The sequence below is a fragment of the Penicillium cosmopolitanum genome (genome assembly GCF_028827165.1).
Source record: "Penicillium cosmopolitanum strain IBT 29677 chromosome Unknown utg000008l:1.0-4398992.0:1.0-4402845.0, whole genome shotgun sequence".
Lineage (NCBI taxonomy): Eukaryota > Fungi > Ascomycota > Eurotiomycetes > Eurotiales > Aspergillaceae > Penicillium > Penicillium cosmopolitanum.
This window is the reverse complement of record NW_026622678.1, coordinates 53,642-76,905: the sequence shown is the minus strand read 5'-3', so window position 1 is coordinate 76,905 and position 23,264 is coordinate 53,642. Positions and strand designations below refer to the sequence as shown.

General features: G+C 50.5%; 9 protein-coding genes across 9 annotated transcripts; 5 read left to right on the top strand and 4 right to left on the bottom strand.

The window, feature by feature from the left end:
* Window positions 1-903: 903 nt before the first annotated feature.
* N7509_006565 (uncharacterized protein) lies at window positions 904-4,756 on the top strand (the record flags this gene model as incomplete). The annotated part of the gene is made up of 6 exons (XM_056631202.1): window positions 904-1,008; window positions 1,088-1,317; window positions 1,870-1,900; window positions 1,966-2,470; window positions 2,523-3,731; window positions 3,792-4,756. 6 exons carry the CDS (start codon window positions 904-906, stop codon window positions 4,754-4,756), a joined length of 3,045 nt encoding a protein of 1,014 aa, XP_056486753.1.
* A 1,414-nt stretch (window positions 4,757-6,170) lies between these two features.
* Window positions 6,171-7,468, top strand: N7509_006564 (uncharacterized protein; the record flags this gene model as incomplete). Its single annotated transcript, XM_056631201.1, is given in 4 exon segments — window positions 6,171-6,234; window positions 6,344-6,448; window positions 6,466-6,662; window positions 6,782-7,468. 4 exon segments carry the CDS (start codon window positions 6,171-6,173, stop codon window positions 7,466-7,468), a joined length of 1,053 nt encoding a protein of 350 aa, XP_056486752.1.
* A 509-nt stretch (window positions 7,469-7,977) lies between these two features.
* On the bottom strand, window positions 7,978-9,867 carry N7509_006563 (MFS transporter; the record flags this gene model as incomplete). The annotated part of the gene is made up of 2 exons (XM_056631200.1): window positions 7,978-9,450; window positions 9,508-9,867. 2 exons carry the CDS (start codon window positions 9,865-9,867, stop codon window positions 7,978-7,980), a joined length of 1,833 nt encoding a protein of 610 aa, XP_056486751.1.
* A 1,416-nt stretch (window positions 9,868-11,283) lies between these two features.
* Window positions 11,284-12,402, bottom strand: N7509_006562 (dihydrodipicolinate synthase family protein; the record flags this gene model as incomplete). Its single annotated transcript, XM_056631199.1, has 2 exons — window positions 11,284-12,240; window positions 12,400-12,402. 2 exons carry the CDS (start codon window positions 12,400-12,402, stop codon window positions 11,284-11,286), a joined length of 960 nt encoding a protein of 319 aa, XP_056486750.1.
* Window positions 12,403-12,859: 457 nt separating this feature from the next.
* N7509_006561 (uncharacterized protein) lies at window positions 12,860-14,218 on the top strand (the record flags this gene model as incomplete). The annotated part of the gene is made up of 4 exons (XM_056631198.1): window positions 12,860-13,646; window positions 13,694-13,700; window positions 13,776-14,026; window positions 14,097-14,218. 4 exons carry the CDS (start codon window positions 12,860-12,862, stop codon window positions 14,216-14,218), a joined length of 1,167 nt encoding a protein of 388 aa, XP_056486749.1.
* A 692-nt stretch (window positions 14,219-14,910) lies between these two features.
* On the bottom strand, window positions 14,911-15,201 carry N7509_006560 (uncharacterized protein; the record flags this gene model as incomplete). Its single annotated transcript, XM_056631197.1, has 1 exon — window positions 14,911-15,201. The coding sequence occupies one exon, from the start codon at window positions 15,199-15,201 to the stop codon at window positions 14,911-14,913; it is 291 nt and encodes a 96-aa protein (XP_056486748.1).
* A 1,496-nt stretch (window positions 15,202-16,697) lies between these two features.
* Window positions 16,698-18,168, top strand: N7509_006559 (Amino acid transporter transmembrane; the record flags this gene model as incomplete). The annotated part of the gene is made up of 2 exons (XM_056631196.1): window positions 16,698-18,047; window positions 18,109-18,168. 2 exons carry the CDS (start codon window positions 16,698-16,700, stop codon window positions 18,166-18,168), a joined length of 1,410 nt encoding a protein of 469 aa, XP_056486747.1.
* Window positions 18,169-20,493: 2,325 nt separating this feature from the next.
* Window positions 20,494-21,106, top strand: aspf34 (cell wall protein PhiA; the record flags this gene model as incomplete). The annotated part of the gene is made up of 2 exons (XM_056631195.1): window positions 20,494-20,785; window positions 20,850-21,106. 2 exons carry the CDS (start codon window positions 20,494-20,496, stop codon window positions 21,104-21,106), a joined length of 549 nt encoding a protein of 182 aa, XP_056486746.1.
* Window positions 21,107-21,338: 232 nt separating this feature from the next.
* N7509_006557 (NAD(P)/FAD-dependent oxidoreductase) lies at window positions 21,339-22,861 on the bottom strand (the record flags this gene model as incomplete). The annotated part of the gene is made up of 3 exons (XM_056631194.1): window positions 21,339-22,169; window positions 22,279-22,751; window positions 22,810-22,861. The coding sequence occupies 3 exons, from the start codon at window positions 22,859-22,861 to the stop codon at window positions 21,339-21,341; spliced, it is 1,356 nt and encodes a 451-aa protein (XP_056486745.1).
* Window positions 22,862-23,264: the final 403 nt, after the last annotated feature.

Genomic DNA, 23,264 nt, shown 5'->3' with positions numbered 1-23,264 from the left:
CGACTACCCTCGGTACACTGACACACCTGCCCAGGTGGCCCTGGGGGCACTCAGGACTGGGAGGGCTCCAGGGCTGGTATGGGTACTACTATTACTATAATCATGGATTTGCCATGAATGTCAATCAGACTGATCAGTACCTAGGTACCTAGGTACTCAATACTAGTACTACTGTACGTACCCGTGGGCATTCATGTGCTCGATCAACATACCAGTGAAAGTTACTTCAAGTTGTTATTAGTACTACTACTAGTAGTATGTAGCTGTGTCGAGTTTCAATTTGCTCTAATGCTACTTCAAAGCCCACTAGTATACTAGTATACTAGTATGCTATATGCTATATGCTATATGCTATACTCTATCTCCCCTATACTCACCACGTGACCACCTCAACGAGGCTCTTCAATGGAGACACTCTGGAGACTTCCACTTCCATTCCATTCCCACTTCACTTCCCCTTCCACTGCCACACCCACGCCCACTTTTATTTCAATGGCCAGCCTCATTCCAAGGTGGACCCTGGTGGGTCACGGCCACTTATTCGAAATGCGCCCCTGGGGCACGGCCGATCTTTACCCTCCGCCATTGTCGTCATCTCCGGCAATTTTCGGCCCCTCAGCCCGCGTCTGTGTGGGTTTCTGAGAGGAGGCGTTGTGACCCATGCGAGTGCGAGTATGTACAGTGACTACTTCTTGTACTACTTGTACTATAAGGTGGAAAGACAAAAGGAAACACACAATGACTACGGAGTACGGAGTACTCGTATCATCACCTTGGAAACTTGAAGGCCATGAATCCACCTTTCCTGCATGCTGCACTGCGTTCCCCTGGGGAAAGGGATAGCGAAACAGAGGAATCACAATACATTGGATAGGCCCCCCCCCCCATCAGCCTCTTCAACCAATGTGCACTCACGTTGCATCGATGACCCGCCAATCCTCCTCATCGTCGACGAGTCAGATGAAGCAACCAATTGCTCGGGCCATCGGAGTCCAACTCGCACCCGCGGTACGTATACACACGCACACCACGTACACCACGCACACCCAAGCACACCCACCCCAGGCGACTACTATTCTTGGTTCAGCAGCTGCTTAGCTGCTTACTCTCACTGTGGCAAAGGCCCTGGGCGCAGGGGAACAACGGTGCAGAGCGTGTCTCGGACGCGGGTCCCGGTGGAGTCGTTGGAGGAGCAGATGACGAACGACAAGCGCTGCTGATGCCTCCACCCTTCCCTGTGCTGTGCATCGCCGCCTCTGAAAATCTGCTGAACCAAAAATATCTTTTCGGGTTATGCTGGTGCAGCCTGGCCCTACTGTGTGTGCTTCCAGAAAAGATTCCCGCGTCCCTATTCTTAGCCGCGACCAACCTTCTTTGCGATCGCGCGTTCTCTTTCAACGGTTGAACCTCATTCCTCTCCTCCCATCCACCTTCTGCAATCTCAATCCCAATCCGCCCTCGTTCCAACGCCTCGCGCCGTCTTTCTAACCCACTTTTCTGACGGATCGCCCGATCTTCACAAGGCTACCGGTTGTGTCCCAGGAGATCTGGCATTATTCTCCTTGGATGTTCTAGTGCTGGTCCTCCCCAAAGCAACTTGCCTTTTTTCTCTTTTCTCTTTTCTCTTTCATTCTTTCGTTGCTTCTCTTTCTCTCTCTCTCTTCATCACTCCCCAGATTTCGATAAAACGGCGAGCTCTCTTTCGTTGAGCCACCCCCCCTTCTCATTTCTCTCAGACTTCGTGACATCCCTCGATTGTCCCAGAAGCACCCCCCGATTGTCGGGGAGCTGAGCAAAATGGGTCCCCCCACAGCCGACCTCCCCTCATGAACCCCATTCACCTTACGGGTCGCCCTTCCATGGGCGTAGTGAGAGCGACTTCTCTTCCACTGCTCCTCCGGTAAGTGGCCATCCTCGTGCTCAGTCAGGACGAGGCAAAACAGCTAACACGCGCCCATTGGATAGTACGAGGACGGATACCACCACCAGCAGCACGCTGAAGCACAACACTCCGATGCCGCCATCCCCTTCCTCGGCCACGGCGAAGAAGCGAACTCGGGCTTCTACCCCCAGCGTGGCATGTCGACGAGCCCCAACCCTTACCAACAGAGTCACAACGCTGCCAGTCCTGGCCCCCTCAGCGTGTCGGACTCTATGAACGATGGTATGACGCGATACTCCCTGCAGGATACCGGTGCTGCGATCTTCCCGGGCGGCCAGGACCCCAACATGGGTTTGCATCGCCGATCTGGAATTTCGACTCCCGCATCAGAGACCCCCTCGGATGCCTGGCAGCAACGCAATGCGCCTGCCTCGGGCCTGCGCCGCTACGCGACCCGTAAGATCAAACTGGTCCAGGGCTCAGTCCTGAGTGTGGACTACCCCGTTCCCAGTGCAATCCAGAATGCCATTCAGCGGGAATATCGCGAGTCGGAGGAGGGATTCCCGGAGGAATTTTCTCATCTGCGTTGTAAGTATTGAACAGTCACCCGGAATTGGGTGCATATCTAACCTCGGATTAGACACCGCCGCTACTTGCGATCCAGACGAATTTACCTTGCGCAACGGTTACAACCTGCGTCCTGCCATGTACAACCGACACACCGAGCTTTTGATTGCCATCACCTATTACAACGAAGACAAGGTTCTCACCGCTCGAACTCTGCATGGTGTTATGCAGAACATCCGGGATATCGTCAACTTGAAGAAATCTGAGTTCTGGAATAAGGGTGGCCCTGCTTGGCAAAAGATCGTCTGTACCCTGGTTTTCGATGGTATCGACCCTTGCGACAAGAACACCCTCGACATGCTTGCGACAGTCGGTATTTACCAAGACGGTATTATGAAGCGATCCGTTGACGGTCGCGAAACGGTTGCCCACATTTTCGAATACACTACACAGCTGTCGGTCACGTCGAACCAACAGTTGATCCGACCCCAAGGCAACGAATCAACAAACCTTCCGCCAGTCCAGATGATCTTCTGTCTCAAGCAGAAGAACAGCAAGAAGATCAACTCCCATCGTTGGTTATTCAACGGATTCTCTCGTATTCTTAACCCTGAGGTTGTGATTCTGATTGATGCGGGTACCAAGCCTGGCAAGAAGTCTCTCCTGGCCCTCTGGGAGTCCTTCTACAACGACAAAAACCTGGGTGGATCGTGTGGTGAGATTCACGCCATGTTGGGTAAAGGCTGGAAGAACCTGATGAACCCGCTTGTTGCTGCTCAAAACTTTGAGTACAAGATCTCTAACATTCTCGACAAACCCCTCGAGAGTGCCTTTGGATACGTGAGTGTGTTGCCTGGTGCTTTCTCTGCCTACCGGTATCGCGCGATTATGGGCCGGCCCCTCGAGCAATACTTTCACGGTGACCACACACTCTCAAAACAACTCGGAAAGAAGGGTATTGAAGGCATGAACATCTTCAAGAAGAACATGTTCCTTGCTGAGGATCGTATCCTTTGTTTCGAACTGGTGGCTAAGGCCGGTTTCAAGTGGCACTTGACCTATGTCAAGGCGTCCAAGGGTGAGACTGATGTGCCTGAAGGAGCTGCTGAATTCATCAGTCAACGTCGTCGCTGGTTGAACGGTTCGTTCGCTGCCAGTCTGTACGCCATGATGCATTTCGGTCGGATCTATAAATCTGGCCATAATATCATTCGTCTCTTCTTCCTTCATATTCAAATGACCTATAACTTTGCTGGTCTAGTTATGACCTGGTTTTCTCTCGGTATGTCCTCCCCCGTTTTTCTTGACCCTCCGAGTGGTATCTCTTGCTAACACATCCTAGCTTCGTTCTGGCTTACTACTTCGGTTATCATGGATCTGGTGGGAACACCAAGTGACGCGAACAAAGATAAAGGCTGGCCTTTTGGTAATGACGCATCGCCCATCGTTAATAACTTCCTGAAATACGGCTATGTGTTCTTCCTGATGCTTCAGTTCATCCTGGCCTTGGGTAACCGCCCGAAGGGTTCGCGTCTCGCATACACTCTCTCGTTCATTTACTTCTCGATTGTTCAGTGCTACATTCTTGTTTTGTCCTTCTACCTGGTGAAGAATGCTTTCACCGGAGGTACATTGGATTTCGACATGAGCAAGGGTATAGGTGCTTTCTTGAAGTCCTTCTTCAGCTCGAGCGGAGCCGGTATTGTCCTGATCGCCTTGGTCTCGACCTACGGTATCTACTTCATCGCCAGTTTCCTGTACATGGATCCCTGGCACATGTTTACATCGTCATGGGCCTACTTCGGTGGTATGACTTGCTCGATCAATATTCTGATGGTCTACGCCTTCTGTAACTGGCACGACGTTTCGTGGGGTACCAAGGGATCAGACAAGAGTGAAGCCTTACCCGAGGCAAAGACGGCAAAGGATGATGGAAAGTCCAACTTCATCGAGGAAGTTGATAAGCCACAGGCCGATATTGATAGCCAGTTCGAAGCGACCGTCAAGCGCGCGCTGGCGCCGTTTGAGAACCCCGAGGAAGGCGATGAGAAGAGCATGGATGACTCTTACAAGGCCTTTCGAACCAACTTGGTGCTGTTGTGGATTTTCAGTAATCTGCTCGTGGTGCTGTGCATTACTGCCACCGGCATCGACCGATTCTGTCTGACAAACACCTCGACTACACGTACTGCGAACTATTTCTCGGCCATTCTGTGGACGACAGCCGGTCTGTCCATATTCCGCTTCATTGGTTCCCTTTGGTTCTTGGGCAAGTCGGGAATTCTGTGCTGTGTTTCCCGCCGCTAAACGGCAGTCGGTGGGGGTAACTGTTGTACATACCAACGACCTCGATGATTGTGCGTTGATTCTTTACGTCGTTAGGAGAAGTTGGGTCGGGGTGGAGGATGGATTGGGACGACAATGTGCTATAGAATGGATTTGGGCTCTTTGATTCAGGGGAGGGCCCTTGGGATGATCTGAATGTCTGGAATTTGAGGATCTCGAACATTTTCTTATGTTTTATTTCCTCCTTTCCCCGTTTTCCTATTGTTTTATTTTATTTCGCCACTGCATCTGCTTGGCTGCGCGGTGGTCACGGACACACACCTGTATGATTTCTGGAGAAGGGAATGATCTTCACTGCGTGGCATCGGTTTAATTAACCAGAGCATATGAAAATAGTACATGATTTTATTTTATTTAAGTTCTCATTTCTTATTGATCTTCTCTCTTTTCTGTCTGCAGTCTGGGGGATCTGCGTAAATCGTGGAGAAGTGGGCACTTGTCTGTTTTTTATGGAGTCGATACTTCTCTCCTCTTAAGTCCGACTCTTGAAATATCCCTTTCCCTTCTTCCCTCTCTTCCCCTTCTCCAACTTGTTCAGAATTTGCCTTATTCTACGGAGTATATTTGTCTTGGTCTTTTTCCCTCGTATTCAGCTGATTTCCGGGATACCTTCTGTCTTCAGACACGCACGGGCAAATGACGTTGGATTCCAAGCCCAATTCCAAGCCACTCCCTCCCTTCCCCCTGGCCTAAACCAGGGTGTGCTCCAGCGTTACAGCCGTAACTTAAATGACCTCTTAACTTTCCGAGTCTGTTGCAGATTACCTTTCAACCACCGGAGGACTGCCATCCGAAAAGACCAATGATTGCTTTGGCTTGGTCCGCCTCGACGCCTTTGTCTTCAGCGTTACACTCTCGCGCAACCTCCCTTCCGCGTCGCTCGTAACTCAATTTATCATATTCCCGCAATATGACCCGTGTTATAAAGACTATGCCTCTGCATCTAGCCGTCATGGCCACATTCTATCAGTCCCCCCCCCCACCCCCCCCCGCAGCGTTTGCCGATCGCTGGGTTGAAGGCGGGTCTGACTTGCACCACTCGGGACATCTCTGTAGCTTATGATTTGTTCTGTGTTGTCTGATGGAGACAGCAAAAGGTTCTGGTGCCCGCACACCCTTTTCTCCACCAACATGCGCGAAACATCCGGCTTGAAGCATCGGCTATGATGCCATTCCGTGTCGCTGCCCGGTTCTGGGCATTCGGATTGCGAGGCATTTATTTCCGTCGTCCAATCTCCCAGTTATATAAACCCCCCTCGATCTAGCCATATTGCTGTTCGATTTCATTTGAGTCTTTTGTCACTACAAATTCTCCCTTCAACATCAACTTGTTCAACAGATCGTCCCTCTTGACCCACTTCTTTCCCCGCCCCTAATGTCGCAGTACATCCCCCAGATTTCCTCTCAGTCTCTCCAAGACAAGGTGGTTCTGATTACCGGTAAGTTCCGGTTCTCCACCCTTTTCGTTTTGCTTTCTGGCCCCTTACCCCCTCGAATCACTCGCATGTCTGATTGCCTAGTTGGTGCTGACGAGAACTCCTCCCCTAGGTGGTGCGAACGGAATTGGAGCCAGCCTCGTCCAGCAGTGTCTGGAGAGTGGCGCCAACGTCTGTTTTGGTGACCTGGATAATATCGCTGGCGAGCGTTTACTTCGTAAAGGCCAGGAACAGTTCCCGCCAACGAGGCAGGGCAGTCACCACGTCTCGTTTTCCATCCAACCGATGTCACCAACTACCAATCGGTTCTGGCTCTTTTTGACAACGCCTTCAAAACCTACAATCGTATCGATCATGCCGTCTCTGCTGCAGGAATAGTGGAGATCGGCAACTGGTTTGATTTTGGGTTGACCCTACAGACCGTCCGCGAGGTAAGTCTCTTGTGTTGTGCGGAACTTTGCATACATTGTAATTTCCAAGCAGCAAAATGAAACACACCCCAAGCGGATATAGAAAAAAAAAGAATCGAATAGCTCACAATTTCCATAAGACACCAACCCACAAAGTCCTGGATGTCAATCTCCTCGGCTCGATGTACGTCTCCCGCATCGCCTCCGTCTATTTGCGTCACAACCGCGGACCCAGCGTCGACCGCTCTATTATTCTTTTCTCTTGCGCTTCGGGATTCAAAGAAAGCCCATCTCTCTTTGTCTACCAGGCATCCAAACACGGTGTAATTGGCCTTATGCGCTCCCTACGCAATTATGTATCTTCCCCATACAAGCACAATCTCCGCATCAACGCCATCTGCCCCTGGATGACCGAGACGGAGGCTATTCGAAAGATCGAAAACCAGTGGAAGCAAGCTGATCTTCCCACAAATACACCTGGTGAGGTGTCCACTGTTGCAGCTAGTATGCTGACCGATTCATCGCTCAACGGAACTTCTATGTTCGTCGAAGGCGGACGTGCCTGGGAGATCGAGGGAAATATTGACAGACTCGAGGCTGAATGGCTTGGTGAACAGTCGTCTAAGAGCCTTGCAGCTGGTCAGGAGCTCCTAGACGATGGGGCGATCTGGACCGCCCGTCCGCGCAAGAAGAGCAGCATCTCCAACGGTATCCCGCCTGGTGTTCCACTCGAGAAAATCAACGGGCTCCAGGAAAGCGTCCAAAAGATGCAGATAAACGGTGTGACTAACGGAGTTCACAATGGTGTTGCCAATGGTGTGCACTAGATGTGTAATGTCTTTCTTTTTCTTGAATTTGATACCCATATCCCTTGGTCGTGCAGGCCACGGAAACCAACTTGACATGAACACAACCCACAACCTGTTTTAATCTATCATTGATATATATGAAGTTAGAGGGGAACCCCTTTGGAAGGTACGAAATTGGTTTAGCCATGAGACTTAGTTGAAATCCATTGATTCTGTTCCAACTTCTCCATTTGCCACGGTTTTGCGATCGCCCGTAGTAGCAGCTGTTGTCCCTGGGGTCGCAAGCGGATACAAAAGGTGAACTCGAAAATTGATGAGTTCAAGTTGGAAATACAGAAGTGAAAGAGGGAAACAAGTAGAGATGATTATAATGATTTTCATTATTGGTACTAATATACCATGTATTTGAAATAGAAATGCTAAACAACCCAACACCGAACACATGCAAAAAAGGCTCCCGTAATTACATTATGTAGCAGACAGCTCTATACCATCCCCGAACGCCCGATGAAACATTGCAGCCCCGTCTATTTGAAGGACTCGCGGGTGTGCACACGGTCAATATCGAGCGGGTTTCCCTCGTAGAGTGCGCGGACCTCGGAGCGGTGCGTTGCGACACGAGACAGCGTGCGATGCATGGACTGCGCGTCCACAGTGTGGACCTTGTGCGCAACGACAGGCTCTTCGGCCTCGGTGGTGGAAGATCCCGAGGAGCTCACATCGGTCACGTCGGCTGCTGTGTGCTCAGGCAATTTGGACTCGTCGGTCTCAGTCATCTCTGGAGCGGCTGTCTCATAGCCCTGCAGAAGACTCTGAACAAAGGCCTCGGACTGAGCGGAGTACTTGCAGTACTTGCGGATAGAAAGGCCCTTCTTGTAAAGGATGAAGGGGAATGGAACACATGCCAGGGCAAGGAAAGCAGGCACTGTTGAGGCCCAGTGAATCCCCAGATCCTGATACATATAGGTGGTAAACAAGGGGAATGCAAAACCAAACAAAGATCGCAACAAGGAGTTTGCAGCCAAGACACTTGCGGCGAAGATTGTATAGGCGTCGATTAGGTAGTTGAAAACGCTGAGGAAGACTAGAACCATCCCAAAGCCGAATGGAACACCCGCCGCGATACTCGCCATCCAGTGAATCGAGGGATCGTTCGTCCAGGCAAACCAGAAGAGACCGATGGGAAGGGCCACAGAGGCAATCATGCATGGGGGAAGACGACTTTCCGGAGGAGAATAGCCGCCATTTTTCTCGAGGAGCTTTCCGTAGCGAGTATTTTCGGGAATCGAGTAGGCGATAGCACCAAGCATACCCACCATCACACCAAGGAATGCTAGAGCTGAGACACCCTGGCTCCAACCACGGTGAATCTCATAGACGATGGGGAAGGCACCGAAGAGCATATAGAGAGTTCCATAAATAATGGCGAGGTAAATCGAGAGCAACAGAACGATCGGCTCACGGAAGAGGAGAATAAAAGGACGAGAAAGCGAAGTCTTCAGGGCTTCCTTTATGCCCGGTCGACCTTGATCAATGTCCAATTTGCTGATATACAGTTTTCCAGTCATTTTAGACAGTGTGACTGCTCGCTGGCGCAGCAACACGGGGGCATATGTCTCTGGCTTGAATGCGGCACCGCAGAACCACATAGCACCACAGAGGATGGTCAACAGGCCCATCACCCACTTCCATCCCTCATTCTCGCCAAGGAAACCACCGGCAATAGGACCGATGACAGGGCCTAGGAAAGGTGCTAGAGCAAAGGCCGACAAGGCGAGACCACGCTCGCGGGCGGCGAACATATCGGCGATGACACCGCCGGAGTTTGTGAAGGGAGAGGAACCGAAGCAACCAGCCAGGAAGCGAAAAACGATAAGGGACTCGATATTTTTGGCTCCTGTGCAGGCGGCACAGAAGATCGTCAATCCGCAGTAGGTGCCAATGAAGACAACCTGGCGACCGAACATCTCGCTCATCGGGGCCCAAATGAGTGGACCGAGCTAAATAGCCGTCAGAATTCATATCCAGCAAATTCATGAAGTTGACGAGGTACTTACGGCAAAGCCCAAAACATAGAGGGAAACACCAAGAGTTGCAATCTCGGTAGTCACCAAGAACTGTTCTTCAATCTGTACAATACCACCAGTGTAGGCCGAGGAAACCAAGGCGACAACGAGAGTTTCAAGGGCAGCGACGAGGGTGATAGACCACTTCATCTTGGAAGAAAGCTGAAGTGGATTGCGAAAGTCGCGAGGCATCCACTGTACGACGTAGGGATCATCTTCAGTGCCGGAGCCCGCATACTCATGATCGACGACTTCCTGGGTGACAACACCGGGCTCGGTGACCAAGCGCCAGAAGGGGATCTTGTTAGGCAGGCCTGAAGGGCGAGCGCCCTCGACGGAGGTTTCCGTCATGATTTGTGATCGAGAGTGTATGTAGTTTCGTTCGAGTGATGCGGGTATTGTATTCGGTCCCGGCTTATAAGTTTGCGGTATATTCCAAGGTTGTCGTGACTCGGAAGGACAGGGGCTGCAAAGAGTTGAAAACAATAGTTTGTTACGACTGAAGCAAATGAATTTGAATCGAGGGATCGGAATGATTTTGTTGCAGGATTATTCAACAGTAGCACGGAGGTGTTTCTGTTTCGGGACGTTGATATTTTCGGACCCACTGGCCCGCGAGACGAGGATTTCAAAAGAGTTCAACTTGAAGAGTTCGAGGTTGATAGTTCCAGAGGGATTGCTGCAAGACTCTTCTCTAAATTAGAAAGAAAGAAAGATAATGAGAGAATCTGGTCATATTGAATCTTAAACCCATGCCTGCTCTCCATCTACCATCATATTTCTCATTTGTTTATCAATACTCGAGTGTATCAAGTGTATCGAGTGTACTTGGTGGTATACTTCAAGTTCTTTGTTCGTCGGCGTCGGGCCGACTCAGTCTCGGAATGAACGTCGTTTATTGGTCGGCTTCACGGCAGCGGGGCCGTTTTGCCAGGGCCGAGTGTTTCTTCCCTACAAAAAATGAACAACTTGCCGAGGCTCGCAGAAAAATCTATCGCGATCTCGATCCTGTCATCTCCACTGTTGTTTGTACCTCGGCACTTTGACGGAACTTCCAAAGTATTAATAGCAGTAATGCAATGCACTTCAACATAATTGCTAGCCCTACGGAGTACATGCTAGTATTAGTTAGCAGGGGGAATTTGTTCAGAGCATTACTATCTGTCGCATAGAGACAAACCAGTGAGAAATGCCTTTATGTTTCGGGTATGATAATAAAAACAACAGTAATAAGGGGGGACTACTACTCGACTGTACCTGGGGCCAAGCTTCTATCCGAAAATTATTCTGACATCGGAATTCCCCCGCTGAAAAAGACATTAACATAACTGCCCGGTGGGGCGATGGGCTGATCGATTGGATGTTCGGGAAATTTCCAGCCCCGTATTCTTGATGGCAATTCAATGATTATTACTATTATCGTCGGTCGCTTCTACGAGTACACTCAAATATGTACTTTCAACGTGATCCCTGTAAGCACTTATCATGCGGTACATCACGCCATTCCTGTGATTCGATCCCAAACGCCGGCTCTAATCCCATGGCCCCAAGTTCTCAAGATGGCAGGCAATATTTAGTGCCGATTTCATATTCGGCCCCTACATTGGCGAGCTTCTGCCTAGCCCAATAGAGCTGAATTACGCGAAGATGATGTATAGATTATCTCCAGCAAGTTTGAGCGAAAGCGGAATTCAGTCGGGGCCGATGGCCAATTCTATCGTGCATTTCATTTCATAACAAGTTTTCATAAGTCAAAACCACAGTTCTTTACAGGCTCTTCTCCAGCACGCCAACCTCCGCCATCACCTCCCGCACAGCCTTCTTGGATGGCTCACCCACGGGCTCGTAAGGGTGACGGGGTGCTAACTTCTCTTCAGCACCCTGGATGCCAGCCAGAGGAGCTGTCCACGTTGCGACAGCGAACTTTGTCGACGCGATGCCACTCTTGATGGGGCTTTCGGCCAGCGCCGCCTTGCCTTGCAGCTTGCGCGCCTCGTCGAATTGGCCCTTTGCGTACAATCCATACACCTTCGAAGCTGTCTTGGGGAATACATTGGCAAAAGCAGCGATGCATCCAGCGCTACCAGCAGCGAGACCACCAATGAGGAAGTCGGACTGGCCACCGAATGTTGCGAATTCCTCGGGTGAGAAGGTTGCGGATAGACGGGTAATCTTACCCACGGAGCCGCAGGTCAGCTTGACACCGACCACGTTGGACTGGCCATTTCGCTTGGAGGCCGATTCGCGGGTAATGGCGACGATCGTCTCAGAGTCCATGTCAACGCCGTTGCACACACCGGGGAAGTTGTACAATACGACGGGCAGCGGGGACTTGGCGGCAACTTCAGAGAAGAAGCGCTTCACGACATTCATGTTGGTGGCCTTGCCGAAGTAGGCTGGGGGCAAGACGAGTAGGTAGTTGGCACCAGCATCGGCGGCATCCTGGGCGAGCTCGAGGGTTTGCTTGGTGGAGTGAGCGCCCACACCAGCCATAAGGGGGAAGTCGGGGCCAACGGCGGCGCGTGCAGTGGAGATGAGTTGGGCTCGCTCTTCGCGGGTCAAAAGGAAGGCTTCGGAATTTGTTCCGAGGATGACCAGGCCAGCGAGACCGGTTGTGGAAAGGTAGGCGAAGTATTTAGACTGGGCATCAAGATCAAGGGAATCGGAGTCATGGTTGAAAAAGCTGACAGCAGGGCACCAGACGCCCGAAGGAGGGACGTGAGGCTGGGGGAGACAGCAGCTTGAGAGCCCATTGTGAATAGTATATTAAATTATAGAGACGGGGGAGACGTGAGAAGGCCAAGGGGAGTAGAAGAGAGTACTTGTAGAAGTAAATGAGTAGATGTGGAAGAATGAAAAGAGAGGGGATCGGTTCTTTTCAACCATAAATGACCAAATGAGGGGGAGGGGTAAGATGGATTATGAATGATCATGATTCAACTGCTTTTCCATCGGATTTCTCTCATTTCTCCGTTTTCTCTAATGACTTCGGGTCGGCGTCCCGACTGTCGGTGGGTGGAACCGAGTAGACCTTCACTCCCCACGGTAGAAGTATGCACTGAAGGGATCCTCTGCGTGATAAGAACACTCGGAGCTGATCCGATCGGCCTCTGCTGATTTGCTGTCTCCCCTCATTTCTCCATTATCCCCCTCCACTGCCCCTCCACCCACTCCTGTGTGCCCCGCGATAGCTTCATATTGAAAGAGTGGTCCACTGCGGTCACCGTGCCGACTCTCGGGCCACCATCCGATGTACCCGTGAGTGATGAACAATAAAGAGAAAAAACAATCCATGGTCGCGGGAAATGCGCATAATAACCTTCTTTCATCTCGCCACGAAAGCATGGCCTCTACTCCAAATGCATCATCCTGGTTTGACCAGGCTCGGTTTATTCCTCCCGATGCCATCTTTGCCCTAACCGCAAAGTATGTGGCCGACACATTCCCACAAAAGGTCAATCTGGGCCAGGGCACCTATCGCGATGCCAATGGTCAACCCTGGGTTCTGCCATCGGTCAATAAAGCGCGCGAACAATTACTGGCCAACGGATTAAACCACGAATATCTGCCCATTTTGGGCCTGGCCGACTTCAGGAATGCGACAGCCAAGCTGGTCTTGGGGTCTGATCTGTATTCTCAGAGACAGAGTCAAGTGGCAACCTGCCAAAGCCTGTCCGGCACTGGTTCTCTGCATTTGGCGGGCTTGTTATTGCGCGCATGTCATGGCCAACCTAAAGTTTACATTCCCTCACCCACCTGGTCCAACCATCATCAGGTCTTTGGATCCCTTGGGTTCCCTTGTGAGAGCTTCAAGTACTATGATCCCGAGACGCGGGACTTGGATGTGGAATCATACTACTCCATGTTGGATAATGCAGAGCCCAATTCGATCGTTATCATCCACGCCTGTGCCCACAACCCAACCGGCTGCGACCCCAGCAAAGAGCAATGGAAGGAGATTGCGAGGCGCATGAAAGAACGTCAGCTATTCCCACTCTTCGACTCCGCCTATCTTGGGTTCAACTCGGGGAACCTGGACGAGGATGCCTATCCGATTCGACTGTTTATCGGGGAGATGGAGATGGAGGCCGGTGTGTGTGTCTCATTCGCGAAGAACATGGGTCTTTACGGTAAGTGGCTGCCTCGACTGAGATTGATATTCGCTGACACTCGCCAGGGAACGAGTCGGATGCTTCCTGTTAGCCACCCATACTGGACGGGCGGCCACCAACACAGAATCCATGCTGGAGATGCTCCAGCGATCCGAAGTCTCCAACCCCCCCTGGCTTTGGGGCCAAGATTGCCAGCCAGGTGTTGGGGTCAGAGGAGCTCAAACAGATGTGGTATGCGGATATGGTCACCATGAGCGATCGTATTCGATCCATGAGGAAGGCCTTGTATGATCATTTAATCGCATTGGAGACGCCTGGAACTTGGGATCACTTGATCCGGCAGTCGGGAATGTTTGGGTTTCTAGGATTGTCGCCAGAGGTTGTAGTGAAGCTTCGAGGTAAGTCCGAGCCACCTGGGCACCGATGTGCTAGTAGGAAAAGACAGAGATGCTAATGCCGGTATTGCAGAGCAATATCATGTGTACATGGCCGATAATTCCCGGGTATCCATTGCGGGTCTCAACGAGGGCAATGTTGAATATGTAGCGAGATCGATTGCGGAGGTCTTAAAAGGCGAATTAAGATCATGATGAGCTTCTAGTTGAAACTAACCTTGGAATTCAAATTAAACCTAATTGACCTTTCCCAGAAAACCAGATCTGTGAACGTTCCCAATTTGGCTGCTAGTCGTTGACTAGTTATAGGGGATTATGTAAATTTAACCCGATTGTAAGGTGCAATGTGAGTCACCAATGACTCGACTTGGACTAGTACTGCTAATGCGTACTTCCTCGGATCTTGACCTATCGAGCCCAGTTCGCTACTTTGACACAGGCTACATCTACGCAAACTCATTGAGGTGTACTCCGTATAGGATACTGGGTCCCCCGAATCATCCGGAATACCATGTCACCCGCCATTTCCATCTCCGAGGAACCGATGGACATAGACACTACCAAATGCTGTGAGCATGCCGAGATGCTTCACATTCGTCGTCAAGCGGAAGTGTGCCAAGAGCTTTACCCCAACGAGGATGTGGCCATCCAGCCGCTGCCGTCGGGTGGAATCGCGATCCGAACACGAGCCATTTTCCGGGGCAAACTCAACCGGGCGGTCGGATGGGGAATGCGAGAGGAATCGACGAGGAGGATGTAAGGGGGCTGGAAGAGTTCTTCACCGCTAGCGGGCTGACGCCAGAGATCCATTTGGGACCATTTGCCTCGTCGGCAGACTTTGCGTTGTTGAAATCGCAAGGGTATGAAGAGAAAGGGAAGCTCGCGACTTACTGGTGTGAGTTAGGCCAGCCCTCTCGGTCTCCCTCTCCCCGACATCCGGGGGGTCTCGATGGTCTCGATGCACGCCGACCCGACCCGTCCAAGGTTCTGGTGCGGCGTGTGGAGCCCCACGAGCGGGAGAGATTCGTGGAGGCGTCAATTGCGGGATTTTCATCAAACGGGCGATCGCGCGAGCTGTTGGGAGCACTGGCGGAAATTGCGACACGGCGCACAGACACGAGGCTGTATTTTGCGGAGGTGGATGAGCAGGTGGCGGGAACAGCAGCGTTGGCCAGCATAGTGACGGATAGTGACGGGGTGGGAGTGGCCCATCTGTACCTGGATAGCACTCTGCCAAAGTATCGGGGTCAAGGAGTGCAACAGGCGCTGATCATCGGGCGGTTGGAGGAAGCGCGGAATTGGGGGTTGGGGCTGGCAACGTGTATCACCCGGGTGGGGGATGGAAGCGGGCGCAATGCTGGGCGAGCGGGGCTGCGGGTGGGTTATACGACGAGTGTGATGGGATGAGGATGAGGATGGGTGTGGTGTAGGTTGGTGTAGGTTGGTGTAGGTTGGTGTAGGTTGGTGGAGGTGGAGAGGTGGAGGTGGATGAAGCAGAAACACGGAGGATCCTAGGATATGAGGCCAAGAGATAACACAGGCGATACTAGATAGGGTACAGTATTCCATGGTTACCCCAATCTGTTACTAATTACTCCAGACTATTCGATTCCATTACCCCATATAACCTTAATTGTTAAACTATATTACATGATATTGTAAATGTGGCGATGTTAGGGTGATGTTAGAGGGTGTCTAGTATCCCATGGCCATAGTTAGTACTACGACTGTGTACTGAGTACCATGGTATACTGTGGTATACTGTGGTATACTGCGGTGTACTGTAATGTACTGCCCGCGTAAGTTGGGTACTGCAGCCTAGTCACATGACATGGCACGGGATATCTTATCATGTGACCTATTATCTAGGATCCCTTATCTCCTACCCTATAATCACGTGATCCTACGGGCTATCGCATCACCTGATTGGCCAACCTCCTCCCTTTCGCCTCCACCTCCTCCTCCTTCCACCAACCACATCAACCCTGATGAACTCAACCTTGTCAGCCCGGCTTAAGCCTTGTTCAGCCAGGATTGTCCAGATTGGCGCCGGGTGGCTGCGAAGCTTGTTCTCATCCTCATCATCAAATCTTGATCTTAGATCTGAGTCTGCATCTTGATCTCTTGAACAACCCGAACACTCCTCCTCAATAATTCCCCAGTTCTTCTCACCATCATCCACCCCCGCATTCTCTCCACAAGGTCTCACTCACCAAATCTGGAGACAGACCCATCCAACCCCAAGGACTAACTGCACCGGGCATTTCTTTTACATAACAACCGAAACTTTCTTATCATTTTTCTCTCGGGCGTCTTGCGCGACATTCGTCTACGGGCCTTCTATCGCCCCTCCGACCCCCTTCGGCGGAGTCGCCGGCCTGCATCCGGCCATGCTGTTGGCCCGCCACCTCTCCCAAGTGGAGCAGCGTCGTACTCCACGTGTGGATCGTCTCATCAAACTGCGCCCGGGGGAAGGTGTGCGCCGCTTTTGGGTGACCTGAACGACCGACCACTGATGCCCATTCTTATCTCACTGACCTCCCCCCCCCTGTTGACTGATCCTGTGCCACCTTCGACTACTTCTTCTCCTCTCAGCGCCTCTTTTCCTACCTTTCTCTCTCTTCATCCACCCCCCTTCTCACCTCAATCCTCCCACCGGTTCCCTTCCGGCATCATGGGCTACGAGGACAACAACATCAACGGTCATGACCCAAAGGTCATCTCCGACTCCGATAATGAGAAGACCGCCTACCCCGCCCCACCGGCCTTCGACAACGAAATGCTGGGCGAGATGACCGACGCGGAGCGTCATGGCATCCAGAAGTTCAACCGCCTGGGTTGGAAACGCCTCACCATTGTCCTCATCGTCGAAGCTATTGCCCTCGGCAGTCTGTCCATCCCCCAAACCTTTGCCTACCTAGGTATGGTCGCTGGAACAATCTGTTGTGTCGGTCTCGGCCTGGTCGCCATCTATACCAGTTACATTGTCGGTCAGGTCAAACTACTCTTCCCCCAAGTTGCCAACTATTCCGACGCTGGTCGTCTGATGTGGGGGCGCTTTGGATACGAACTGATCAACTTCATGCTGGGTCTTCAGCTGATCTTCTTGACCGGATCGCACTGTCTGACCGGCACTATTGCCTTTATGAATATCACCGAGAGTACTCTCTGCTCTGTGGTCTTCGCGGTGGTCTCAGCTATTATCCTGTTCGCCCTGGCCGTGCCGCCCAGTTTTACTGAGGTTGCTATTCTTGGGTACATCGATTTTGCTTCAATCGTCATCGCCATCGGTATTACTATTATCGGTACCGGAGTGCAGGCGTCAAACGCACCCGGTGGGCTGGCTGCTGTTAACTGGTCTGCGTGGCCCAAAGATAATTTAACCTTTACTGAAGGTTTTATCGCCATCTCAAATATTATCTTTGCCTACAGCTTTGCCATGTGCCAATTCTCCTTCATGGATGAAATGCACACTCCTAAGGACTTTGTCAAGTCGATCTGGACTCTCGGTATCACAGAAATTGTGATCTATACCCTCACCGGCGCCCTTATCTACGCATTCGTCGGACAGGACGTGTCCAGCCCGGCTCTTACATCGGCAGGAACCACTTTAAGTCGTGTTGCTTATGGTGTTGCCTTACCGGTTATCTTCATCAGTGGGTCGATCAATACAGTCGTCTTTGGGCGCCTAGTTCACGGTCGGATCTTTGCCAACTCCCCAATCCGATACATCAACACTAAGATGGGATGGATCACCTGGCTGGCTGTCATTGCAGCTGCCACAGTCATTGCCTTTATCATTGCCGAAGTTATCCCATTCTTCAACGATTTACTGTCAATCTCCTCGGCCCTGTTTATCTCCGGGTTCACCTTCTACTTCCCGGCCCTGATGTGGTTCCTCCTTATCCGGAAAGGCGGCATGTTCGAGCGCAAGAATCTGTTATTGACTGTGGTTAATGGGTTCATTTTCATTCTCGGAATGGTGATTCTCGTGGCCGGTACCTACTCTAGTATCGACGACATTGTATGTTCATCCTTAAAAGATCCCCTTACCTTCTCACAGATATCTAACAAAGTATTAACAGATCGACAAATACAATACTGGCTCTGTCCGTGGTGTATTCACCTGCGCAAAGCCATCATAGATGATGCTATGCACTTCTTAAATTACCTCTGTCCGTTCCTACGAGATATCGGATAGACATGCATTGAGACTAGCGCTGGATGTGACGCAGACTGCATGGCACGGCCCTGACATCCCTAGTCATGTGACTAATGTATTTGTATATAATATTTCAGATATCCGGCGATATCCACCATGATTTGCCCCTTCAGTATTTCTTATGAAACCTGCATTTTCTTCGCAGTGGATGCCTAGCACTTACTGAGCATTTTTTCTCGTAATGAAATCGGCTTACCTTGGTGAGATTATTTCGCAGAATATCGCATGACCGCGCGAGCCTATTGATTGGTAGATTCGAATCCATGACCTTCTATTGACTTGCATGCGATTGTCATACCACCCCAACAGCTGAGATATTTGCCCCTGTAGTGGAGACGAGAGAGCAGACTCCACATCTTCTTCCAGAGCGTCGGGGCTCTTCCTAAGACAGTGACACTTGGCACCAACTCTGAATTCAAGTTAGCAGGGATAGATATCAAAAGCCTGCGATATGAATTGAGCAGAGAATAAGATTCCATGATTTACTCTGCAGGCAGAGTTGGTCGGAGGTTCGATTAAGAAAGGGCCAACTGCCCTCCGGATGCTGCCGTATCGAGGTTCCACACATTAATATGAGAAACCCCACGGTATCGCGGGAGCTAATCTAAATATACACCATCATATTACAGACCACGGGTCCTCGTACAGTGTAGCTCCAAAATCCGAATACGGTACCTTCTACTATGTTCATTGGCAGTCACTGCCTTTCCAAGGTTGTAAGCATGTTTCTGCTGGAGCTGATGCCATTTACGGAGTAGTCGAGATGGCATTTCCCCCCATCAGGCCATAATTTAACCTAGCCTATTGAAGATCAGGAAAAGGTAGTACTAGTAAGTGGTGATTTATTGAAAGCTGTCATTTAGGATGATATACCTTCAGTATCTGTGGAGGTTATTTATTCAAGTTTATTTATTTATAGTACCTATCCATGGATATATATACCAGGCCGCCACCTGGGCATCACACTAGTCGTTAGTATATACTAATCAGTACCTCATCGTCTGAAGCTATTTCAATCATCCCGACCACCGCTACTCCGAGTCGTTTCTTCCGCGAGGATATGGGCAGTTCCAAGGTTCCAGGACCTGCTTGTCAGCGGTAAATAAAGCAAAGGCTTTTTGAAATTTGCCTTTTTCAAGTGGTCATCTCGACGGAGGATTTCCGCCGCCCAGTCTTCAAGAAAGGGGTGCCAAGGCGGAGCTGAAATAACAGACCGCAGCAGGCAAATGCCCAATTTGAAATGAACAAAAAGCTGATGCTACGTAATACGAGGGCAATTTTGAGGGATAGAAGAGGTATGGACATATTGCCAGTTTCAGGACAGCCCTTGAGCACGCGGAGTTGCGTCGCATCGCATCGCATACTGTGCTGTAGGCTTAGATTACGGGGGAGGGGAGCGAAATCGACTAAACTTTTTAAGTTATCAGCCCGGAAATACACAATTGAAACCTGTTTTTAATTTGAGAACCACCGAAGAGAACGTTTCTGATTGGCTTCGACTCGGACTGGGAAAGACATGTGGACCCTCTCGCCCTCAGGGTCTGCTTTCTTCAGTGATCGCGCCCGAGACATAGGATCGGTTCAGAGTATGGGCCAGACCCACGATTTTACCGAAGTTGCTAGAATTTCCCCGATAGTTAGAGGATCGACATGCAGTTATTGAGGGAGCCTGTAGCAGTTTACAAGTCAAGTAGCAATGACACATTCTGTACAGTATACGGGAAGTCCAATATTTTCGTGGTAGTAAATACAGAAAGGGTTGAGAATCCCGCGATTTCCCCGGACATGGAATCAATCCAATGTCCTCGAGAAAATGTCCATTGCATAGTACTTGAAGGGCTACGGGTATTGTGTTCTATCATTGCTACACGGCTACTCCGGACATAAGACCCTTTTTTCCTGCGGCTAATTATAGTCCTCGGAATTCTGAAGAGGCGAAGCACACCGGCCCCCCCACTCCCTTAATCCATACGAGTACGGAGTACGGAGTAGATATGGACATTTCCCTGTTAGATCAACATCCAAATTTGAGACATATGCCTCGGTAGAATACAGAGTAGCTGTATATTGGTTGTCTTTCTGCGAAGTAATCCCAATGCCTGGCAAGGTCGTAGAGTATAAAGGCATGGCTTTTTCCGACCTGAACTTGTAATTTCTCAGAATACATTCAGCTCATCAAACACTGCTCCATTCTTCCTCAACCACTATCTTCCTCTTCGAACAATCAAGATCAACAAAGCATTTCATCATGCAGCTCAAGAGCATCCTCATTGCCACCGGTCTCGCGGCCACTGCCACTGCCACTCCCGCCGCTCAGTCCAGCACCTTCGGTGTCGTTGCCATCCACTCCGGGTCTGGTGTCCAGTACTCTGCGTTCAACGCCGCCAAGAGCAGCATCTTTGCTGGTTTGTCCACTCAGAAGGCCAGCTGCGCTCGCCCCAAGGAGCAAGATGCCACCTTCTACATCAACGATGGTGCCCTTTACCTTTACGACAAGTCCGCAACTCCCAGGGAGATCTACGTCGACCGATCTGGCATGGGTAAGTGAACAAAAAGACGGGTTGATTTTAGGACAGTCATAACTAATGCGTGTACTTTCAATAGGCCAGGGAAAGATCGGATACACCACCGGCGCCCAGCCTGCTCCCAAGAACTCCGAGCGCAAGGGATGGGCTCTCAAGGATGGTCACCTGCAGTTCGCTGGAAATGATCTGATTGCCTGCCCCAACAGCATTGACGGCGCCTGGTCTATCTGGGCTTCTGCTGGAGTCTCTAACCCTGCCGGGAACAAGGACTGCGTCGGCATCGCTGCTCGCATTGAGAAGACTTCCAACCCCAATGGATGCGTTTACACTGAGTAAATCAAGCTACTTCAGCGTTGATTCATCTTCACTGGTTACATAGGAGATGGTTACATAGAAGATTTCAACATTAGCGAGCACTTGGATACAACTTGAATAAAATACATATTTTATTAGGCTTAAATTAAATCCCCCAAGAAGCCTCCGCCCGGTAAAATCAAATAAATATAACGAAAGCTTTCCTGCCAACCACGAGACTTTTTGAGGCGGTCTTCCTCGAATCCGAATTCCCTCATGGCTTCGCAACAGGCAGATTATAACTACCAATAATATCTCCATCTTCCTCTCGGCCTAGCTTTTCTTGATTGATGCGCTGCGCGGAGGTTTTGAATAGCCTAGGTATTTTTGTCTCCTCGAAGGAAATTTCCTGAGAAACCATTCGTGCTAGCTCCTGGGCTGCCAGCCAGATGACGGGAATCCCATGATCATTGAATCCGGCGATTATGAATTCGCCGTCTTTGGAAGGTACTTGGCCGATATGTGAATTCGAATCGTAAGAGTATCCCATGACACCAGTCCAGATAGTATTAACCTTGGCACCTGTATCTTCCCAACCGCGATAGGTGCGCTGCATATAATTGTCGTAGTATTCCTTGGCCGCATCGATCAGGCAAGTGTTATCCACATTATCATACCATTGCTCTCTGAATGGCTTGAACTTCGCAGCAGCGCCCCCAACAACAATGCTTCCATCCGGCTGTGGAACCAGGTATGAGAGAGTATGGTTATTGGTTCGATTGATGTAAGAGTCATTTAGCAATGGAGGCATAATGCCATCTGGCACAGCAATTCGGCAGCATATACCTTTGCAAGGAATAATATTCTTCGCATATTCTGGAAGGGTTCCCGAGACATAAGCATTGTTGGCATATATGACTTTGCGAGTATGTACTTGTCCGCGGGGGGTATCAGCGAAGAACCCCCCGGTCTTGTCCGACTGAACCGAATGTACTGGTGTGTGTGTTTGCAGATTAACAAACTTTGACTCCAGCAGTTCCTGCAGCAAGTGCATAACAAACTTGAAGGGCCATAGTGTCCCGGCAGTGAAAAGAGGCACATGCGACTGCACCCTTCACACCACAGATCTAGGGACAAAAGCAATCAGTTCAAAATCTCACGATGCTTATTCCAAGCTCTTGAAAGCCATATATGGCTCTCAGGATCTCACTCACCCCTTCCGCCTTATTTTCAGTATAAAAAATGATATCATCCATGTAATCAAATCTATGCGCCCGCATGCTGTCGTAAATTGCCTTGGCATTTTCTGCCGCCTGCTCATTGCACCAGACATCAATCGATCTCGCCAAAGTCAAATCGCAGTCGATGTCCTCTTCTTCAATGAATCTCTTCCGGGCACGCAGGTTGGCAATTTCGAACCCCGCAATCTCTGCCCCAGCCCTTGGACCAGACCGCTCAATATATTTTGGGATATGCCCATAAAAGTCCGGCCGGAGATGTCCTCCATTCCTTCCGGTTGCCCCTGAACATGCAGCTCGGGCCTCAAAAATCGTGATGGAGGGTGCTGTTTCAAGGTCTCCTTTGAATTCCTGAACCAAATGATGGGCGGTACTGATACCGGCAAAACAAGCGCCAATGATGACAAATGTCGTTCTCAACCGGTAACTCTGCTGTGGAGTGATGGTCGCTGAGAGGGTGCGTTTCAGTTTGCCAGAAAGATTCCAGGGGGGTTGCGACCGGGAAACACGTCGAATTCGTGTTGATTGCGGTCGTTTGATCGGTACAGGAGATTGGCATATTGAGGGACTGGAAAAATTACTGGAAAGAAAAAAAGGCGACGGTCGACCTTGGTGGACGTCGTCTCGACTTTGTTCTTCATCTCACCGACTTCTCACAGCCATTTCGACCCAGCAACCGCAGTCGAGTTCCCGAGTGGCACGACACCCCCTTTCCATCCCCGCCAGACTGGCCCTTCATCAACATCTTTTTATTCGCATTTCTGGTTTGTGGAGGATTTGAAGGAGGTTGGTGTTGTTCTGGCTCCCAAAATCCGAGATTTGGACAACACTGGCTTCCCCACTGCCATCGAAGGCCATGCACATGAGGCTAGAGGGTGATAAAGTGATTACTAGAGTTCAATCTCTGGAGTCAAAATGAGGAACTTGGTAAGTCTCTGCTAGGGCTTTACCAGTCGGCTTTA